General features: G+C 41.7%; 1 protein-coding gene across 1 annotated transcript in view; it reads right to left on the bottom strand.

Moving 5' to 3' along the window:
- Positions 1-21554, bottom strand: part of Gipc2 (GIPC PDZ domain containing family member 2) — an 83147-nt gene extending 61593 nt beyond the window's left edge. Inside the window, exon 1 of the mRNA XM_048351640.1 lies at positions 21106-21554. Within this exon, the coding sequence (XP_048207597.1) occupies positions 21106-21348 (243 nt within the window). The 5' untranslated portion in view covers positions 21349-21554. The remainder of the gene's footprint in view (positions 1-21105) is intronic.
- Between the last annotated feature and the right edge of the window lie 1996 nt (positions 21555-23550).

The following is a 23550-nucleotide window of genomic DNA, read 5'->3' as shown; positions in this document are numbered from 1 at the left end:
TCCCAATTTATATCTTTTCACAGAGTAATTATAAATACCACACCCCTTCCATTCTCTGAAATGTCTGGAATATAAAGTATTTATTTATGTTGGAATATAAATTATGTGTTCATCTATTCATGCTTCATTTCCTGTTAAGGTGACCCAACTAAGCATGCTTTCATTTACATGAAATAAAAAGAAAACCCTGTGATAAGGATGTTGAGAAAGGCATTAAACTAATTCCTATATCTTGGACTTTTTGGGGGAAAATATGAGTGTCCTATGACTTGGGCACAATTACCAAGATTCGAGAAAACTTAGTGTGAGGAGAGATGCTCTAATGTTCACTGGGGGAGAGAAAGTAGAATAACAGAATGATAAACTAAGACAAATCCTTATGTTCTATTTGTTTGACTGGTTGATTATTTGGTTGTTGTTTTTTTGTTTGTTTGTCTTGGTTTTGCAATGTGGGAAGAGTCACATGGACTTTCCTGACGAGGCTGGCTTCAAACCACAGTCCCCAGATCTCAGCCATCTGAGTATCTAAGACTACAGGCATGAGTCATGGGCATCCAGCCTGCCCCTCTGTTTCTAAGATAGATACACACTACTAGCTTTGCAGAGATTGACATCAAACACAGTACTCTTGCCTCTACCTTCCAAATAGCTGGTGTTAGAAGCATGTAGTGTCACACCCAGCAAATGCTGAGACAAATTCTATCAAAAGTTCTCTATGCCTAGAATATAATAAAAAGTGGTGCATGTACCACTTAAGAGTTATTTTGGAATGGAGGGACAAAGGGCGAACAAATGCAGCAGTGGTACTCACTAGATTGAAAATGAGCTATACAACTAATGGGTAGAGATGGGAGGGGAAAACTGGGAGAGTGCAAGAGACGGGGTGACATCGCCCAAAAAGAAATATGTGCTTTACCTGCCTTATGCGATGGTAACCCTCTGTAGATCACCTTTATAATAACAATAATTTTAAAAGAGTTATTTGGGGCTTGACAATAAACATGGACAAATGCACAAAGCTGATAGCTATTTCTCAAGTTTAAACTGAGATTCTTGTTTCTACTAAATTTTGTTAAAGAAGCCAGAAAAACCCAGATTAGTTACTCTAACAGAGAAGTGCATACCCAGGTAATTTAATTGGAGGGCCATATGTATAAATATAGTTTTGATGTTAAATCTGTCTTCTTTGCTTTCTGACTTTAGGAATACTATGTAAGAACAAAAATTATACCAGTTGGAAGTGGCATTGAGAGTGGCTAGCCTTGAGAAAAAGAATCCAGGCCCTAAGTTCAAGCCCCAGATGGGCACCAGAAAAAAATTGTACTGATCTAGAATTTTTAAATTATAAGGAAAGCCTACAAAAATAAGCATCATCCAGGATCTCTTACTTTTAATTACCTTCAAATAGTTTTACAAAGGGTTTCAATTTAACATGTCCATTGGCATGTACAAGGCATCTTATTTCGAGGGAAAGAAGGCTAGTATTTGTTGAACCACTACCCCAGATACCTAATATTCACTTAATATTTTTACAACAACCCTTCAAGGAATATATTATTTGTATGTTTTAAGAATGACAAAGTGAAACCAGAAGGTGGCACCTCTGGGAATCAAACCCAGAATATGCCACCCTTCCCTGAAACCCATCTTCCCACCTGACTTCATTCCCTGTGTGGATCTATCATCCACCCTGATTCCCCAGCCACTGAATTTCTCTGCAAACCTGTCCAAAGTTACAGGGACACTTTGAAATATGACTAAAGCTTAAAACACCAGAAATTTAACAAACCCCATATTCTATTTCATATGACAAGCCTACTAGAGCTAAAGATTTGTCTCGGTGGTAGAGGACTTGCCTGGCATGCACAAGGCACTGGGTTTAATTTTAGCACTGAAAAAAGTACTGTAAGATGGATCATAAAAATTAAAGGAAAATAAACAAGAGGTCTTCCTCCTATCTTCATCATGTAGAGCAGTTACTTCATCTGGAATATCCAGGTGTGGTTGTGAAGGAAAGTGTTGGGATGATGCTAACCTCTAAGGAAACAAAAGATTTGTGAGGGATTTTGTGTCACATTGGGGAAAAACAGGGAAGAAGCCAGAGACACTGTATAAGCTACAATCCATGAAAGCCAAGTTCAGGGAACACCAGTCCTGCATTCCATATGATTTTCAAATGTTCTACCACACACTGGTGCTGGGAGGACAGGGAACATTACCATTATTTACACCTAAACCTTATTCTGTATTCTAGGTAATTTTTTTTCTTGCCAGTCATGGGGCTTGAAGTCAGGTCCTGGGCACTGTTCCTGAGCTTCTTTTTCTCAAGACTAGTACTTTACTGCTTAGCCATGGTTCCACTTTAAGCTTGCTTGTTCCCCACCCCCGTCCTGGGCTTGAACTCAGGGCCTGGGCACTCCCTGTCCCTGAGCTTCTTTTTGCTCAAGGATAGCACTCTACCACTTGAGCCACAGCACCACTTCTGGCTTTTTCTGTTTATGTGGTACTGGTATCCAACCCAGGGCTTTGTGCATGCTAGGCAAGCACTGTACCATTAAGCACATTACCAGCTTGCTTGCTTTGAACCACAATCCTCAACCTACAGAATAGCTAGGATTACAGATGTGAGCCACTGGTGCCCAACTAGGGCAAAATATTGTTTGTTCTGAATTTTTTGTGGGCTGCAATTACCATTCAAATAAAGAAAAGACTGCGTCCATTTTAGGCAGAACCCTACCAAGAGTTATTCATCATTTGAGAAACTTGAGTTGATGACACTTGTGACTGACAATAGCAAATGCTGTTCACTTTATTTGATGTTTTTTAACTTTTTAAAATATAATTTTACTGTTATTATTAAGGAGTCCTCAGAGTGGTTACAATTCCATGTCAGATAATGAGTACAATTCTTGGACAATGTCACCATTTCCTTCACTTTCCCCATTTCCCTTCCCACAAGTTGCATAGTTCATTTGGTATAGTAAATGTAGAGTCTATTTAATACTAGAGAACAATCAGGGGTATTAAGGTAACAAGTCATTTGCATAAAGGAAAAAACTGGGACTCAAAGGCCAGACCTAGTGGTACATGCCTGTAACCCCAACACTAACAAGGGGAAAGAAAGAAGAAAAGGAAAGAGGAGGGGAGGGGAGGAAAGGAGGTGAGAGTTTGGCTTTGAATTCTGACAGATTTGGGATCAAAGATGTCTCAAGACTGTGTGATTTGGGTTATTTACTTGTCTAATTGCGTCGAGTACAAATTAATTTCTAGGGATTCTACAAGAATTATCACTTCCGCAGAGGTGAAGGGTAACAGTAGGTACTAAACAATAATTCCCTTCTTAACTCTTAAGATACATTTCCTTTCCCCCACTCACCTTTACAGAATGAGGAAAATCAAGCTAGGAAATGAGTACAAGAAGACGGAAGACTCAGGAAAAGTGTCAAGGGTCATGAGCCTTATTAGGCAGCCAGTACCTAACAACCTAACCACATCCAGAACACAAAGCTCATGCATAAGATGTGAGAGAAGCTACAGGAGGTTGAATTAAGGTTCTGGCCCAGGATGGTGAAGGACACAGTATTGACATGACTCACAACCACTACTGTATGAACATGGTATGCCCAGCATGGTAAAAGTAGAGACAGAGTAGCCATTTCCTCCACTTTGTTGTTTTGTATCCCTCAAGGCCACTTTGCACTCTGTAACTGAGGAACTTTTGACTTTTATAGACTGAGTTGTAGATCCTGGATTTTAGCCATACAACAACAAAATTGGAACATTCTCTCTCCATGTGCTTTGATTTATCTCCAGGGAGATTTTTATGCATAGCAAACATGCTTTCTGAACGCTTCCGTTCTTTACTCCGTTAAGCCACTAACAGAGAGTCAGATGTGGTTTTAAAAACAAACATCTTATTACTGACAAGATCTAAAGTTCCTTCCTGCCTTTCACTCATATCCAAGCCTCAACTCCCTAGGACACATCCTTATTACCCAAACCTCAGACCCTTGCCACACCCCAAGCAGCACAACCAGAGTTTCTAAGACTGGTAATGAATGCCTATTTCTTCTATATGAATGCAGATCAGGGATCAAGCCATCCACCTTCCTGGCTTCTTCTTTACTGAGACTCGCTCAGCAAACATCTAGTCAAAGTATTTGCTAACTTCTCTTTGAATGATCAGTATACTTCAGCTAATGGGGGTGTTCCTCAAGAGACACAGAGAAGCAAACATAATGGTAACAAGAAACCCTTTCAGGAAATACAAAAAGCTTCTCAGAAATTATTAAAAGTTGGCTCATCACCATTAAAGACACAGTGGCATCTCTCCTAGCACCAAGGACACTCTACTGGCCTCAGGGCACTGTAAGGCTGCCAGCGACTGCCATTTCCAGACCGTGTCTTTTTTCTTGATCCACTCTTCTGTCATTGCCAACTGCACAGAACAGTCAAACATTATGCTCCTAGCTGGGTTTAAAAATACATATGACACATTGGCACACAGACACAGAAATCAGGAAGGGCAGTCAAGGACGTGTTCACAGCTGATCCTTCTGGGAAGAGGATGAGGGAACTATAGTTCTTCATGATCCATACTTCATAAAGTTTTATCTTGTACATACATTGCTTTTCAATTAAAATAATGTCATTTCCTGTGCAGGTCCCCTGTAGATCTGTGGTGTTTCTTTGTTGTTGTTGTTTTGTTTTGTTTGCCAGTCCTGGGGCTTGGGACTCAAGGCCTGAGCACTATCCCTGGCTTCTTTTTGTTCAAGGCTAACACTCTACCTCTTGAGCCACAGTGCCACTTCCAGCTTTTTCTGTTTATTTGGTACTTCATGCATGCTAGGCAAGCACTTACCACTAAGCCACATTCCCAGCCCCTAGGTCTCTGTTTTCTAGAATGTGATTTCTGCTGCACTGAGTAAATGAACCTAGTCAGAGATTACAGATATCCCCACTGAGACCCAACATGTGGAGGAAGAGGAAGATCTGTCAGGCAGATTGTAATTAATACCAACAGGAAATCAAAAGATGAGACAAGTTAGATTAGGTATAAACTTTAGGAAACTGGTTACAGATCTCCTAACTATATCCAAAAAGCTTTGAGGCAACTATAAAAAAGCTTGTGTGGTAACACAGTCACAAGCATTGCATCCAATGTCTAGAAAACAGAAAATATTCCTCAGAGTCTAAAGCATCTTCATATTCGCTTTACTGTCTTCCCAAATTGTATGCATGGGATTCTATTTTCCAAAAATATTTCTTACCTGGATGCAGGTGGTGCATGCCTGTAATCCTAACTACTCGGGAGGCTGAGATCTGAGGATCGCAGTTCAAAGCCAGCCAAGGCAGGAAAAGCCATGAGAGTCAAATCACCAAGTAACTACCAGAAAACTGGAAGTGGCAGTGTGGCTCCAAGTGGTGGAGTGCTAGCCTTGAGCTCAGGGACAGTGCCTACCAAGCAAGTTCAAGCTTCACAACTAAAGAAATTTTTTTCTTAGAGTTCAAAATCCTCTAAAAGATAGAAAGATCTCTTAGCACTTCAGTTTGAAGGGTAATTGTTTATTTGTTTTTATTTGTTAACAGTATGAGAGTGTGAACTCAGGGCATCACTTAAAAGGCAGATACCTTACCACTTTATTCCTGGCCCCAAACAGGCTCAAGACCAGTATGAAGCCCTCTGTCCCAAACTTCTCTCTGTTACTGACAACTTAAAGTCATCAGGGTTTCTGTCATCTCAAAGATTCCAATGGTCTAGTCATTTACAAAGTACTATCATTCTAATCTCCACAAATGCATCAATACTTTCAACATAAAGGTGACACTGGAGCATTTTACTCAAATACATAAACTGTAGAGGAGCATTCAAGCTGAGATGGACCTGGAACTTCGTTTTATCTAGTTCCCAAACATGCATCTACCTATAGATAGTAGGCCCACTGTAAAGTTCACCAGAAAGGAAATCCACCACATAGTTCGGGCAGCAAGGAGTTTATTGGGGGGAAAGCAAATTGCCAGCCCACACAAGATGGAAGTATAGGGAGACAGAGGAGAAAGAAGAAGAGAGAAAGCAAGTAAGAGAGAAAAGGAAAGAGAGTGGAAACTTGTGTTGAGCCAGATTGTATAGGGAAAGCAGGAGATATCATCAGTTGGATTGGATGTGACCTCAGATAAGGAGGAAGTAACAGCCTCCAGGTGTGCCAGTTACCAAGGTAATGCAGGTAATGGGTGAAGACTTAAACAAGTGAGGGGCATCTGCATGGAGCCCTCCCTGGGGTGGATCTTATAACTACTACCTATGACAGTCAGAGAAACTTCTCAAAATCATCAGGCCCTAGTCCAAATGTAAAGGGGTAAGACCCAGAAATTTTAGTTCTTTAAAGGGCAACCAGGTGACTCTGAGATTAAACTGCCTTGAGAACCACTGGTCTAGTCCATTCCATCCCATATTACATATGAAGAAACTAAAATATGATAAAGAAAAGACTTAGCCAAAATGGGCCAGTGAAGTGAGCAGAAGAACCAAAAACTCAGCCAACAGGAGGCATGAAATGGAAACTGGGCTGAGGGCATGGTTCAAGTGGCAGAGTGCCTAGTGGTAAAGTGCTTGTCTCATATACATGAAGCCCTGGATTCGATTCCTCAACACCACATATATAGAAAAATCAGGAAGTGGTGCTGTGGCTCAAGTGGCAGAGTGCTAGCCTTGAGCGAAATGAAGCCAGGGACAGTGCTCAGGTCCTGAGTCCAAGCCCCAGGACTGGCAAAAAAAAAAAAAAAAAAAAAAAGTGATCAGGTAAATGACAAAGAGTTTTCAAACAAAAAGCATAAAAGTGTTCATTTTTCCTCCTGCCTAGCTAAAGTGTATAGATCACTTTTTCTTCTTACAGTGCAGATGTTAAGATAGATATAGATAGATATAAATACATACACACACACACACACACACACACACACACACACACACACACACACTGGGCACTAGTGGCTCATACCTGTAATCCTAGCTACTCAGGAGGCTGAGATCTGAGGATTGTAGTTCAGCACCAGCCCAGACAGGAAAAAAGTCCATGAGATATTTAGCTCCAATTAATCACCAGAAAACCAGAAGTAATACTGTGGCTCGATGTGTAGAGCACTAGTTTTGAGCAAAATGGCCCAAGGACAGCCCCCAGGCCATGAGTTCTAGCCCCTCAACTGACCAAAAAACAACAAAACAGTTATAGGAGCTTAGACAATAGAACCACACGTGACTACTGAGTCACTCAAGAAGTATCCAGCTCATAGCAAAGAGAACTGGATGCAAGCTCCATGCTGATTTGTCCATTTTTCTCAACAGTATATTACAAGATCTGCACCAGTCACTGGCACAAAGTCAGTAATAAAAAAAATTAGGAAACATAGGATTAATACATGTACCTTCTATTTTAAAACTGGATTCTAGGCTGAGCACCAGTACGGTTCACACTTAAATTTCTAACTACTCAGATTTGGGAATCAAAGTTTGAAACTAGCCCAGGAAGACAAATCTGAGAGACTCATCTCCAATTAACTAGCAAAAAGTTAGAAATGAAAATGTGACCCAAGTGATAGAGAACCACTCATGAGCAGAAAAAGCCAAGCAAGAGTGCAAGGCTTGAGTACTAGCGTGTGCACACACACACACTCACACACAGACCCACACAAGAACGCTATTCATTAAATAGTATATTTGTTTTATATGTTTTCCCTGCTTGTGGGAAATTGAATCATTAAAAACTTCTTTTTTTTTTTTTTTTTTTTTGGCCAGTCCTGGGCCTTGGACTCAGGCCCTGAGCACTGTCCCTGGCTTCTCTTTGCTCAAGGCTAGCACTCTGCCACTTGAGCCACAGCGCCACTTCTGGCCATTTTCTGTATATGTGGTGCTGGGGAATCAAACCCAGGGCCTCATGTATACAAGGCAAGCTCTCTTGCCACTAGGCCATATCCCCAGCCCATTAAAAACTTCTTCAATGGAAGATGAAATAGAAAATGTTGAAAGCAATTGAGGCTGGGTACATAGTTAATAACACTATTTTTATGGTTTCCTGTATAAAGTTTCCATAATAAAAAGTTAAAAATTAAAATTAAAAGTTTTTCTACATATAAACTCCTGGTGCCTACCCAGAGCAGCTGTCAATCTGATGGATGAAAGAGGCAATAAACCAATAACCATTTAGTCTGATAGGGTTGTGGAACCTCAAAGGAGAGGTATGAAACCAAGTCCCAAGGCAGAGAGAAGGCACAGGCAGGTACTGACTCTTGATTCCTGCAGTATTCATACAATTTAGTAGGAAAAGAGCAGAAAAAAGATCTCCAGATAGCCAGGCACCTGTGGCTCACAACTGTAATTGTAGCTACTCAGTAGGCTGAGATCTGAGGATCACAGTTCAAAGCTAGCCTGGGCAGGAAAGTCCGTGAGACTTTTATCTCCAACTAACCACCAGAATACTGGAAGTGGTGCTCTGGCTCAAATAGTATAGCTCTAGCCTTGAGCTGAGGAGCTCAGGAACAGTGCCTAGGCCCAGAATTCAAGCCCTGTGACCAACAACAAGAACAAAATCTCCAGATAAAGGGAATAATAGTAATAATGCAGGAAAACCATAGAGAAGTAGGTGTAGGCTCGTGTTTTAGCCAGGCCATGGAATGTTTTCTGCAGTTTCACTTTATGCCATTCTAGAAGTTCTAGAATACCAGTCACAGCCCCTGAAAAGTGAACCAGAGCTGAACTGGTAAGCCACGGACATGAAGGTCCTGTCCCATCCATACTGTACCTCCATATAACAGAGATTCTCACTTTTTAAATTTTATTTTATTGTTATTGTCAAGGAGAGAGGTTACAGTTACATAAGTTGGGTAATGAATACATTTCTTTTTTTTTTTTTTTTTTTTTTTTTTGCCAGTCCTGGGGCCTGAGCGCTGCCCCCGGCTTCTTTTTTTTTCAAGGCTAGTACTCTGCCACTTGAGCCACAGCACCACTTCTGGCCTTTTCTATGTATGTGGTGCTGAAGAATCGAACCCAGGGCTTCATGTATAAGAGGTAAGCATTCTACCACTAGGCCATATTCCCAGCCCTGTACATTTCTTTTTGAACAGTGTCACCCCCTCCCAGTTTTCTCTCAGTTTTTCCTTACAGTCCCACTCCCCCAAAAGCTGTATAGCTTATTTTCAACATAGTGTCTAATGAGTATCACTGTTGAATTGGTTCACCCTTTGTCCCACCATTTTTGTGCTCTCCTTTACCCTCCCCCAAATACATATACTTACAAGCAAGACAAAAGGCACAGAAAGCTTGGACATAATAAACTATACAGGACTCTAGACATTCACACAGTGGGACCAAAATAGGATATTCTTTTAGGCTCAATACTATGGGCATATGATCATATAAAATGATATTTATCAAAATAAACTCCAAGATATGGAAACAAGAGGTTTTATGTAATTTTGCTTCTTGTTTTATTTTTTCTCCTTTGTCCCCGAGCTTCTCTCCTAGAGACTTGATTTGAGACCAATTACAGCACAGCATTAGAGAGGCAAAAATCCACCAAGAAGTGCTGGAGACATGGCTTAGGTTGTAGATCCAGCCAATAGACAACAGCATCAGATCAGGAGTCAAATCCAAGTCTCTCTCTCTCTCTCTTTCTCTCTCTCTCTCTCTCTCTCTCTCTCACACACACACACACACACACACACACACGCACACACACACACACAGATAAGGCAATAAGGCAAAAAAGCTACTGCTTTAACCTAGACAGGATAAACCATATTATAGCTATCTAGGGGACCTGATTGTTGTTGCATAAGCTATCCTGAACAACCTTACCACTTCCGTATCCTAATAATACTGCTACATAGCTCTATGGACTGAATGCTTATATTCTCCGCGCCCCCCCTTCCCCAATAAAATCCATGTATTGAAACCCTAACCCCACGATGATGGTATTTGAAAGTAGGATCTTTGGGCGGTGATTGGGTCGTAAAGATGAAATCCTTATAAATGGAAGTTGAACCTTATAGAAGATGCACCAGAGAGCTCCCTTGCCCCTTTTGCCATGAGGACACAATCATCTATGAACCAGCAAAGTACCTCATCCTAACTGCCAGCACTTTGACCTAGGACATCCTAGTGTCCAGGACATGAGAAATAAATTTCTATGGCTTATTAGCAACTTGGTCTAGGATAACTTTATAACAGCCCTAACAGGCATACATAAACACAAATAGAAACTGCTCAAGAGGACCTGAGTGTCTCCATCTTTTGTAATCTGCTAGAGCCACTACTCCAGGGTTCACTGGAGAAGTGAGGGATGTGAAGAAGTGCTGCAGATGAGGGGAGGTGATAAGCCAGTCAGCAGTATAAGAAGTAACAGGGTTACATATAAAACTGTAGCCCCTCTGTCCTTCACTTTGACAATAAAGAGATTTTTTAATTTAAAAAAACAACAAGTAACAGGGATTTAAAGAGGACTCCTAAGAGTCAAAACGTTGTTCCAACAGTTCCTTTAGGGGAGGGATAGCACAAGAAATAACAGTCTTGTCCATTTCTTACCTTCCTAGAAGCAATGAAATTTAAAAGGTAGCTGGATTCTCCTCATACTCTTCAAAATGAGTCATGTTTCCCTTGCTTTCGTTTTTATATAAAAATGAAGCTGGCAGCTAGGCACCTGGCTCATGCCTGCAATCCTAGCTACTCAAGAGGATGAGATCTGTGTATCACAGTGCCAAGCCAGCTCTGATAGGAAAGTCCCTGAGACCCTTATCTTCAATTAAGCACCAAAAAAGCCAAAAAGTGGAGCCATGGCTCAAGTGACAGAGTGCTTAACCTTGAGAAAAAAAAAAAAAAAAAAGATCTGAGACCCTGAGTAAGAAAAATAAAGGTTATGACAAGGTGCTGATGACTTACCTATAATCAATCCTAGCTACTCAGGAGGCTGAGATCTAAGGATCATGATTTAAAGTCAGCCCAGGCAGGGAAATCTGTGAGACGCTTATCTCCAACTATCAGAAAACTGGAAATGGAACCATGGCTCAAAGTAGTAGAATGCTAGCCTTGAGCAAAAGAGCTCAGGGACAGTGCCCAGGTCCTAAGTTCAAGCCCCAGGACTAGCAAAATAGAAAGATGTCAGATAGATAGATAGATAGATAGATAGATAGATAGATAGATAGATAGATAGATAGATTTGATGCTCAGAGGTATAATAACCATAACATATTTATGACTTCTCAGGTGGTACTGTGCAATTCCAAAAAATGCCACCATATTCAATTTAAGCCAGTCATTATTTATACAGAAAACACAGCATATGAATTGTTGAATATGTTCTAATTCATATAATATGATTCACACATCATTCATTCCCTTTTCTGAGAAATATCTGGCTTATTTTAATTGTCTTCAGGATAAAATTCATACATCTTCTAGAGCATCTATTATCTTACTATCATCTACATTGTCCACTTCTTCTCATATTAGTCATAATTTTTTTTTTGCCAGTCCTGGGGCTTGAACTCAGGGCCTGAGCACTGTCCCAGAGCCTCTTTGTGCTCAAGGATAGTGTTCTACCATGTGAGCCACAACACCACTTTGGCTTTTTCTGAGTACCTTGTTGGAGATGAGAGTCTAACAGAGATTCTTGCCCAGGTTGGCTTTGAATTGTGATCCTTAAATCTCAGCCTCTTGAGTAGCTAGGATTACAGGCATGAGCCATCAGCACCCCGCTGTATTTTAATAATTCTGAAGTGACAATTGTCCCTATCCAAGACTACCAGAATCTACCACCCCAAGTATCTTGCTCTTTTTAATAAACTACACATAGAACTTTATAGGGACACTGGATTCCAAGGAGAATCTGGAGTCTCCATAAGAAGGTGTTAGAATGAGGAATTAAGGATGTTCCTTGGGGTAGAAGCATGCTTGTCATATATATAATGTCATGGGTTCAATCCCCAGGACCACCACAACCACCATCCCTAAAGATAAATAAATAAGATGTTTAAGGATGAACTTTGGCTTAGTGTTTGGTGGTATGAAGGTATGGGTTTGCTCTACAACCATGCTGGCAGGAAGCAGGGCCAGTCCTGTAACCAAGCAACTTAGTAAATCCATCCATAGGGTGCGAGTTGAACACAAGCACACAGGTTTTTTTCCTGAGGTCCATGTTCTATGGACTTGATTATGAGCAGCAGGTAAACATCAAGGCCTCCCATGGTGTGTCCAGCCAACCAACAGATGTCAGGGCTGTTTTAGTCTCTTTCATACTTCCTTTGCTCCATCTGTTAGGCTTATTTCATTTTCCATAGAGCTCAGTAGTAACAGTCACATCAAATTTCCAATTCCCTCATTTTGTGTGGGGAGAAGGGGCTACTTGTTAAATAGGGGGAAGTCACGAGCAAATCAGTGAACTTCATTTTCCTCTTTTCTTTCTAAAGTTCCCATTTATGAACCAGAAAGACAACAGTTCCATTTTCCAATTAACCAACTTTACTGGAAAATGGTGAAGTCTGAAGAAGAGCCAAATAAATATACAATATTGATTTCCACAGGAGCTCTGTGCTGGTGCCAGAAGTTGAAAGGGAAGTGACTTTCAGGGAAGCCTCAGAGGCAGCAACCCATACAATTTCTTTTTTAATTTTTAAAGGTAGGAGTGATGGCCGGGCACCTGTGGCTCACACCTATAATCCTAGCTACTGGAGAGGCTAAGATCTGAGGACTAGTGTTCAAAGTCAGCCCAGGCAAGAAAGTCCATGAGGGTCTTATATCCAGGTAACCACCACAAAAAAAAAAAAAAATGCTGCTGTGGTTCAAAGTGGTAGAGCACTAACTTTTTGAGCAAAAACAAGCCTCAGGGACAGCACCTAGGCCCTGAGGTCAAGCCCCAAGATGGCAAACATACACACACACACACACACACACACACACACACACACACACACAGAGATGAGTTATGTTCCTAACTTTCCCCAGTCAAGGCAAGTCTCTTCTCCCATAATATGAAAAATGTTAGTATCTGCATCAGATATCATTATTGTGATCAGAAGTAAACCTTTATACTCAAGACATAGGATTTTAACTACTAAATTTGTCTTGATTGTTCTCCTAATATATTTTGTACTCCAGGAAAGTTCCAGGGTGTAACTCTAGGCCCTTGGGCTTAGATCAGTAAACACAAAAACAAAAAAGACAAAAATCCTTTATATTATTTTTTTGTCATTTTTGTTAAACCCCAGGGTTGATGGGCATGTGCCATTGATCACCAAACTATGCCCACAGATGTTTCCTAATTTCTGTGTCGTCTTTCATACCACCCACTTTATATCTTGTGTGGTCTTTTTACCACACCGGTGATTTATGTATTAGTTTACTGTGTCTTGTCTTCTAGATTGTAAGCTCCATGAGGGCAGGTGTGATAACATTTCACTTGCATTTTAGAGCCTAACATAGTAGATTATCATGATCAATAAATATTTGTGAATTAAAAAAATCCTTTATAGGTTTACATTCTAATAGGGGAAAGCAGACAATAAAATCAGCATGTGAGAGAAAGAATGGAATGTAATAATGGCTATACATCTAAATGGGATCATGCAAGCCAGTCTCACCAGAAGAGCTAATTGGAGTAGATTTAAGGAGGAGCATTCTATAGGAGAGGGTCTGGCAAGGACCAGTGCAAAAGCCCTCAGCCTCCTGCAGTCAAGGAATAGCCAGGAGCAAGATAGGCTGAAACAGGAGAAATGAGGATGCTGGAGAAATAACAAGGCCTGTAGCTCACCAAAGGATTTTGGTTTCTGTTCCAAATGAGGTAGGAAGTCTTAAAAGGTTTTGAGTATAGAGAAACAAATTGCATCTTCCTAAAGAGAGAAAACTTGGAGTTTTGTTATAAAGAAGAAATGGGAATAGGTAGCACAGCATATCCCATATTAAGTACAAACTGATACAGACTGACTATCCCTAACCCAAAATGTTCTAGTACATGCAATGTTTGAACACTGAGATGATGACACAAGTGGGAAACTCCATACCTGACCTCATGAGATCTCTTGCTGACAAATGCAGTTGTGCACCAAATATATAGTACACCATATATATGAAGCAGGAATTCATGTTAGGTTCGCACTTGAGTCCCATCTGTAAGACACTTACTATGTCTATGCCAATAAAGAAAAAAAAAGCTACAATCTAAAACACTTCTGGTCCCAGAGCATTTCAAGTAAAGAGTACTTACCTTGCATAATCAAATCAAAGGAAATAATTTCTGCATTTTACAAAAAAGAAAAAAAAACCTTAACATTGAGTTTCTAATTTCTGCACATGTCAAGCTTCTAAATAAAAAAAAAACTGATTTATTTGTTAGAAAGCTTTCAAGTTGGAGGCAGTAGTGGCAGTGGAGGCTTTGGGACAATGTCGCACACCATTTTGCTCATGCAGTCTACCAAGAGGCCAGAAGGCAGAACTTATGCTATGAATCTGTGAATAAATACATGGAAGATGTTTGTAAAATGTATGAAGAACTTCTGAAGAGAATGAATGCCAACAGCCCCTCAATCACCTATTATATCAGTCAGTTGTTTGATTTTTATCAATGATCTGTCTTGTTCACTGTGCTGATACCCACACATAACAAAGAGAAGATTTAAGTGCTCCTTTGTTGGCAGGCCCAATTGGCTGGGAAATAAGTGAGTTGGAAACATTAGGGCACAGGAGGTGGGCTTGGAACACGGGTGTGTACAACATGCTATAGTGGGAGTTTGTATTCCAGTGATGCTCTTTCCATTTTGTTACACTCTAGCCAAGATCAAATGTAATAGATAACATATGAGGATCTTTTCAGTTGAAAGTCCTCATTGTATCTTTTTCCTTTTTCTTTTCTTTTTTTTTGACTTCAACATTTTTATGATGATTTAGATGGATGTTGTTGATTGTTAGTTAATGTTATAACATTCACATACTAACCCTTCAAGATGGGGTGGGTTGGTAACAATTTAGTTATGTACTCAGATAAAGTCTTAGTGCAAAGTAAATAAATGTTCTTTAATTTAAAAAAAAGCTTTCAAATTCATTATCTTTTTTCACAATCTTTCCTTATGACAAATATTTAAGTTAGGAAAGCATGTCATGATGCAAACAACTTGCCTATCTATCACAGTAAATATTCAAAATGCCTCTTCAACAAAGTGTGTGTGTGTGTGTGTGTGTGTGTGTGTGTGTGTGTGTGTGTGTGTGTGTCCCATAATGAGGCTTGAACTCTTGCTTGACTCTTCTACTTATGGCTGGAGCTCTACCACTTGAGCCACAGCCCCATATGCAGCAGTTTTGTTTTGTTTTGTTTTTTGTATTAGAGGTAAGAATCTTACTGACTTTTCTGCTTTCAAACCAGGATCCTCAGATCTCAGCCTCCTGCATAGCTAGGAGCACCCAGACACAAAATTCTGTGTCTGTGTCTCAAGAGCCACAGTCATATACAGTGACTCAACTCTTTTATGTAACCTGAATGCTTTAGAGGGTGATATAAAACCTTCTGAAAAACAATGTCTCTATGTTTATGTTATAACTGTTTTAGATGAGATTTTCTTTGCTACTGAATTGCTCATTTGGTTGCTCTATAAAAAAAAAAAGACATCAGCTATAAGAGATTTTTTTGCATAATTTGCCATCTGTTTCAATGTAATGATGACAATAGACTGCAGGCAGCCAGCACTGCAGTCCTCCATGATTCACTCACTTCATCAGCTTTTTCTTTCATGGACGAGGGAATTGTTGCGATTCACAACTGTCAGTTTCACAGTTGCAGCTTTTTGAGGCAATTCAATATTTTTGTGGTTGAATTGGGGTGGGAGAGCCTATTTGAACAAAAAGAAGTTTATCCAGTTTTACATTTGGAATTTGAATGCAGTTACTAAGAACCTCCCCGCTGCTATATAATAGATTGGAGTCAGGAAACCCCAAATCAAATCCTGTGTCACAAATGAGTGCGGAGATTCTGGGTAAGCGGCTTAACTTCTCAGATCCTCATTCAGCCCAACTATAACATAAAAACAATTCTGGGATGGATGGAATGCCCTTGCTGAAGAAACTAAGTTTGCTTGAGTCTGTCCAGTTTTTTCCTTTATCCTCAGTAAAGGATGGAAAACTCTTTACATAATGCTATTGTTGTCCTAACAAACATCTAGATGGAAGAGAAGATGTTTGAGCAATCTGCTGGATCATCTTAAGTGGGAAATTTTGTTTGTTTGTTTGTTTGTTTGGCCAGTCCTGGGCCTTGGACTCAGGGCCTGAGCACTGTCCTTGGCTTCCTTTTGCTCAAGGCTAGCACTCTGCCACTTGAGCCACAGCGCCACTTCTGGCCATTTTCTATATGTGTGGTGCTGGGGAATTGAACCCAGGGATTTATGTATATGAGGCAAGCACTCTTGCCACTAGGCCATATTCCCAGCCCCAAGTGGGGAATTTTTTGTTTTGTATACCCTAGCATCTCAAAAACTATTTCTTAGCCAGACACTGGTGACTCATGCCTGTAATCCTAGTTACTCAGGAAATTGAGATCTGAGAATTGTGGTTTGAAGCCAGCCAGGCAAGAAAGTCTGTGACACTATCTTCTCCAATAAACTACTCAGAAAAGGCTGGAAGTGGTGTATGGCTCAAGTGGTAGAGCTCTAGCTTTGAGCAGAAAAAGCGCAGGGACCAGGCCCAAGCCCTGAGTTCAAGCCCCAGGACCAAAAAACAAAACAACAAAAATACTACTTCCTCATTATCCCTTGAAAGAATGAAATAAAGAATGGAATTGTCTACAGTGCATTTTTGGGGCTCTTGTTTTGTTTTTCGAAGGTAGAGTCTCACTATGTAGCCTTGATTAGCCTCAAACTCATGACCCTCTTGCCTCAGGCTCCTGTGTGTTGGGTATAGGTATACATCAGCATACCTGGCTTACTGGCATGCATTTGATTTTAATACGTAACTTCTGTTTCAAAATCTACTACTGAGATATTTATCCTACACATGATGGCCAATACTTTATCCTGGATGTAGTTAACTCTTCCTAATCCAGATAGAAAATTTTAAGTAATATTATACTCACAAGCAGCAAATATATATATATATATGGTTATATATAAATAAATGTAAACTCTGACATAGCACACTAAAACATTTTTATATTCATTATCTTGCAATCTTATCTTGAAAGTCAATGTACTGGAAACTGAAAACACTGAACATGACTTGCCAAACTATTACTAAAACACCCTGGAAAAAAAAAACTTGAAAACAATAGCTTCATGGAATTTTGGACTCCAGGGGAAAAAAACTGGGCTTAAATCCAGGCTGTGCCATTTGCTATATATAATTTTGAAGAAAAAAAAAATTGGTATCCAAAAAGTTCCCTCTCTGTGAAGCAGGGATATTAATAATAAATAATAATTGGGCCCGATGCCAGTGGTTCATGGCTATAATCCTAGTACTCGGGGGGCTGGGAATATGGCCTAGTGGCAAGCGTGCTTGCCTCCTACACATGAAGCTCTCAGTTCGATTCCCCAGCACCACATATATGGAAAACGGCCAGAAGGGGCACTGTGGCTCAGGTGGCAGAGTGCTAGCCTTGAGCAGCAAGAAGCCAGGGATGGTGCTCAGGCCCTGAGTCCAAGGCCCAGGACTGGCCAAAAAAAATCCTAGTACTCGGGAAACTGAGATTGAGGCTTGAAGTTCGAAGACAGGCCAGGCAGGAAAGTCTGAGAGACTTACCTCCAATTAACTAGCAAAAAGCCAGAAATGGAGTTATGTCTCAAATGATAGAGCATCAGCCTTAAGCAAACACATGGCCAGCATCCAGGCCTTGAGTTCAAGCCCCAGAAAATGGCACTAAAATAATAAGAAGAAGATTTGCTACTGAGGGACTAAGTGGCCTAATAAAACCATATATCTTGAGCTCAAATTGATATCATAATAATGAGGAAAATTGTTCATGTAGGTTTAATAATAAACTAAAACTGGAATCGCTGGTAACATGAGTGTCAATTAAAGTTCTTACGTACTCTATCAAGCTCACAAGCTTAGATATCAGAAGATCTAAGTTTAAATATCAGCCCTGAGCAGGAAGTCAGTGGCTCATACCTATAATCTGAGCAATTCAGGAGGCTGAGATTTGAGGATCACTGTTTTTCGTTTTGTTTTGGTTTTTTTTTGCCAGTCCTGGGCCTTGGACTCAGGGCCTAAGCACTGACTGTCCCTGGCTTCTTTTTTGCTCAAGGCTAGCACTCTGCCACTTGAGCCACAGCGCCACTTCTGGCCATTTTCTGTATATGTGGTGCTGGGGAATTAAACCCAGGGCTTCATCTATATGAGGCAAGCACTCTTGCCACTAGGCCATATTCCCAGCCCTGAGGATCACTGTTTAAAGCCAGCCTGCTCATAAAAGTCTGGAAGACATTTATCAGAAAAGTAATCATCAAAAGGCCAGAGTAGAGCTGAGACTCAAGTGGTAGAAAAAAATCTCAAGAACAGTGCTTGGGTCCTGAATTTAAGCCTCATGACCAGCATGAAAATAAATTGAGCATATATCGGCCCTGATTTTTTTTTTTCTTACAGCCTTGGTCAAGGACCAGTCTCTGCACCTTAGTCCCTAGATTAACTGATATATTTTAATATTCTCAATTATAATTTGTAAAGTATAGATAATATGCTATCTAATCTGTTAGGTTTGTATATAAAAACTCTGTCTTTACAATATTCTTCAGATATCCTTGTCCTTACTTTACAGGCAGGTGAAACTGAGAAAGTTAAACATGTTCAAGATCACTTGACTACTATGTAAATTGTAGGTCCCAGATCTTGAACCACTCATTTACCTTACCTAGAGATCAAAGATAATTATTCCTTCAAAAGTGCTTTGTAAGTGGCACAGTGGCTCTTGCCTATAATCTTACTCAGAAGGCTGAGATCTGAGGATTGTGGGTCAAAGCCTGCTTTGGCAGGAAAGTTGAGACTCTTATCTAAAATTAACCATCAAAAAACAGGACTTGGAGCTGTGGCTCAAGTGGTAGAATGCTATGCTAGTCTTGACTGAAAAAGCTCAGATGACAGTTCCCAGGCTCTGAGTTCAAGCCCCAGAACCATGTGCCCACACATGTGCTTTTTTTTTTTTTTTTTTTTTGGCCAGTCCTGGGCCTTGGACTCAGGGCCTGAGCACTGTCCCTGGCTTCTTCCCGCTCAAGGCTAGCACTCTGCCACTTGAGCCACAGCGCCACTTCTGGCCGTTTTCTGTATATGTGGTGCTGGGGAATCGAACCTAGGGCCTCGTGTATCCGAGGCAGGCACTCTTGCCACTAGGCTATATCCCCAGCCCCACACATGTGCTTTTTAAGTTGAAACCTAAAATACAGTCATAACTATCTTGAGCTAATATAAATGATTCAGAGAATGGAGGCTGGGAAGGTGGCTAATTGGTAGAGTGCTTGCCTAGCAAGCATTCGTGAAGTACTGGGTTTGATTCCTCAACACCACATAAACAGAAAAAGCTGGAAGTGGCACTGTGGCTCAAGTGGTAGAGTGCTAGCCTTGAACAAATATATAAAAATAAGCCAGGGGCAGTGCTCAGGCCCTGAGTTCAATCCCCACGACTGGCACACACACAAAAAAAATAAATCACAGAATGGGTTTGCAATTTGCCCCTTAGATCCTGAAACACAGAAAGGACAAAGAGTTACACCTTAAGCTCTTTTGTCTCTTCTTGGAATTTTGCCTTGACCTCAATTTCACTTGAACAGACCTGATAAACAATGAATTAAAATAAAATAAACACACTGAAGAACAGATTGATACCCAATGCCATTCTATGCCACTCAAAAGCCCTCTCTGCATGCCTGGGAGTCCAGCACAACAAACTCCTTGCTTTTCCTAAAAATGGGGATAAAATGCTTTCTTGAGCTAACCTCTTACATTTGTATTTCAAGTTGTTGTATCTCTTGGGTAAATATAAAATGGCCACAAAAGCCCTCATAAACTTCAGCTTTTAAGGTCACACCTGTATCAAACTCCAGTTCCAGGCATACACACAATCTAAATCCTCAGTCCCTTTTCAAAAATATGATGACCTTTCTCATGAAAACTGTGATAACTAGACTCAGGTAGCTAGGTATGATTCCCTGAGATAAGTCCCCTTGGAATAAGAACCCAGCTTTTCAAACTTCTTGGAAATGATCCCAAAGAGTACTGTTGAAAATGTCGGGACTAAGGGCAAAGGGAACCACATTCCGTTCCCACCTGGAAGCCATTTCCATTTTCACCCTTAATCTAGATGTCCTCAGAAGGCACTTTAAGTATTTATTTTCCCTTGAGTCGGGCACAGGGGACTCATGTCTTTAATCCTAGTTATTCTAGAGGCTGAGAGCTGAGGATTGCAGTTTGAAGACAGCCTAGGACGAAAAGTCTGACTCTTACCACCTACTAACCAGCAAAAAGTCAGAACTAGAGGTGTAGGTGTGGCTCAAGTGGCACAGCACCAAATTTGAGTACAAAAAGCTAAAGAATAGTACCTATGTCCTGAGTTCAAGCCCCAGAACCAGCACACACACACACACACACACACACACACACACACACACACACACAGAAATATGGATAGATTATGCATTAAATATTTAACATATTCGGATTATATATATTTATTTATGATACACACACACACACATATACACCTTTACCCTGGTCAGATGACCAGCCTGACCCTCCCACGCCTACCGAGGAAATGGGCAGTCTGGAGTAAAGTCCAGGTAGAGTGGAGGACGTGTGTCCGCCCCGCCAGATCTGGACTGTGGGCAGGTGCTTATCCACACCTTGGAGGAACTGAATCTGGGACCTCTAAAGCAAACTCATTTAACAGAGCGGTCATCACGTCACCCAAAGTCCCCCATGGACCAGATCCGTGATCACCGGTGACTTTGCTCTCTCTCCTCCCCTCTCCTCCCCGGAGCCTCTCCCGGATTGACTCCAGCCAACATGAGTACCGGGGCTGGGCAAATAGGGCCCCCGCAGCCCAGCCGGCCCCTGGAGCCGATGCGGCAGGGAGGGGGCCGAGCACCTGACCTTACCTCGCCGGGCGAGATATCAAACACGCCAGCGATCTTGGCGTAGAGCTCCTGGATGCTGGCGAAGTCCTCCACGCGGCCCGTGGGGCTGCCGTGCGCCAGCTGCGCGTGGAAGACCAGCCTGCGTGCGGGGGCCGGGGGCCCCGGGAGGCTGTGCCCGCCGGCGCCCGCCGCCTGCTCGCCCTCCACCAGCGGGGCATTCTCCCTGGACTTGGCCTTCTTCTTTCCCCGCAACCCCAGGGGCATCTTGCCTGGCCGAGGGCGCGGCTCACCTGCGGCCAGCCTCCGGCTCCTGGGCGCCGGGGCCTTGGACTTTGCACTTGGGGCCCCGAGAGTTCCGTGCAGGTAAAAGCCGCCGCCGGGCCAATGGCAGCGGCGCTTCCGCCTGGCAGCGTCGGGCTGGGGCCCCTTCCTCCCCCTGGAGGACCGGGCACCTGCTCGGAGCACACCCGAGCCTTCCCTCCCTGGCCGGGAGTCCGCAGAGAAAGAAGGAGCCTCGGTTTCCGTGAAAGCTTCGATGCTCCCGGGCTGGCCCTTCTGGGTCTTTCTAAAATTCGTTTCGCCCCAACCAAGTCTATGTGTCCCTATGATGGGGGAGTGGGTGCCTTCGGGACAGGGATTTAAGGAAAAGTCAACCTACTTCTGCCTCCTCTATGCCTTACTTAGGATAGGGAGGAAAAATATCCACAGCTCTAAACTTTTTTTTTCTTTTTTTAAATGTCTGTTGTAGGGCTTGAACTTGGGGCCCGGGTGCTCTTCCTGAGCCTTTTTTTGCTCAAGGTTGGTGCTCTATCACTTCTGGTTTTCTGGTGGTTAATTGGAAATAATCTCCTGGGCTCTCCTGCTGGGGCTGGCTTTGAATTACAATCATCAGATCTCAGCCTCCTGAGTAGCTACAGACATGAGCCACCAGCACCTGCCCCTCTCTCCTTTTTAAAAACACTTTTTCCTGTGCAACTTCCTCTCCTAAGTGTTCAGTACTCCCAAAGCACTCTCCTCCCCTCCCTCACACCCTCTCTCCTCTCCTCTCCTCTCTCTCTCTCTCTCTCTCTCTCTCTCTCTCTCTCTCTCTCTCTCTCTCTCTCTCTCTCTCTCTCAATCTTTGCTTTCCAAACACTATAAAATGAACAGTCCCCTCTCCCTTCTCCAAGCTCTGATGAGATCTTTTTGTGACCCTTGATCGTGAGGGATCTCTATTTCTTTTTTCTTTTCTTTCTTCTTTTTTTTTTTTTTTTTTGCCAGTCCTGGGGCTTGAACTCAGGACCTGGGCTCTGTCCCTGAGCCTCTCTGTGCTCAAGGTTGGTGCTCTACCACTTGAGCCACAGGCTACTTCTGGCTTTATGTGGTGCTGAGGAATCAAACCCAGGGCTTCTTGCATGCTCTGCAAACACTCCACCACTAAGCCATCTTCCCAGCCTGGATCTCTTTTATTTTTAAGTCATCTATTCACATTTCTTCCTTCCCACCTAGTGCCCTAGGTGGTCAGCATATAATTTATTTTCCGTCCCTTATCCTGGCTTTTCCCTGTGGCTGCATTTTTTCACAAGAAAGCAAAACAGTCTTGACCATTAACTCCCTTCCTGGACCTTAGACGAGGACCAGACTTTGCTCCCACACTCCACTGAAGTTGTGCTTACCACTTAATCACCACATACCACTAACCTGTTTCAGTCTTTAGCTTGAATTCTAAGTACATTTGTGTTGATTGTATCATTATTCTTGAATTTTGTCTCTTTATCTACTTATTCCCACTAATTCCTGCTACTCTCCAGGAAAAATGTTCAACACTTTTCTTTATCCACATTCTCAGTCCATTTGCTCTCTATAATGAGACATACTGACTGCTAAGTTGCTATGTCCAGCTCAGGAAGAGTGTGTGCACCAGGAAATTTGAAATTTCACAACATTGATCTCATCCATCATTAAGCCTCTTGTGCTTTTTCTGGGAGGGTTTGGAGTTTTTGCCCAGGGCTCGCTTTGGGCCCTCAGTTTTCCTACCTGTTTCCCCCATAGCTGAGATTACAGGTGTGATCCATTGTTCCTTACTCCAAAATTGATTTCCTTTTCTTCTGTTTTTCCTGCTGGTTGAAGTGATTCAGGTCTGACATCCATGAGTCATCATATCCAGTTTCTCATTTTCCCTCCTCATGTTTCCCTCATTCCATGTTTCTCTAAAATGAGCAGATGCACTCGGGAAGGGGAGTTCTAAAGATTCCTTAAAATAATTTTATTTTTTGTGTGTGTTTTATGCTTCTATAACTTAAAAAGTAATATAAACATAACTGGCTTATTTGAATAATGAGTCTCTGGGCTCAAATTTGTCTTTGTAATTATGATTTATATGGCACCAAATAGTATTTTTTGGTCTGAAAAGAGAGCAGAACCAGATGGTGGTATGTACTTGTAATCCCAGTACTACTCAGGAGGCTGAAGCAAGACAATTTAGAG

The sequence above is a fragment of the Perognathus longimembris genome, chromosome 7, assembly GCF_023159225.1.
Source record: "Perognathus longimembris pacificus isolate PPM17 chromosome 7, ASM2315922v1, whole genome shotgun sequence".
Lineage (NCBI taxonomy): Eukaryota > Metazoa > Chordata > Mammalia > Rodentia > Heteromyidae > Perognathus > Perognathus longimembris.
The sequence above is the reverse complement of the archived record's forward strand: the minus strand, read 5'-3'. Positions and strand labels throughout refer to the sequence as shown.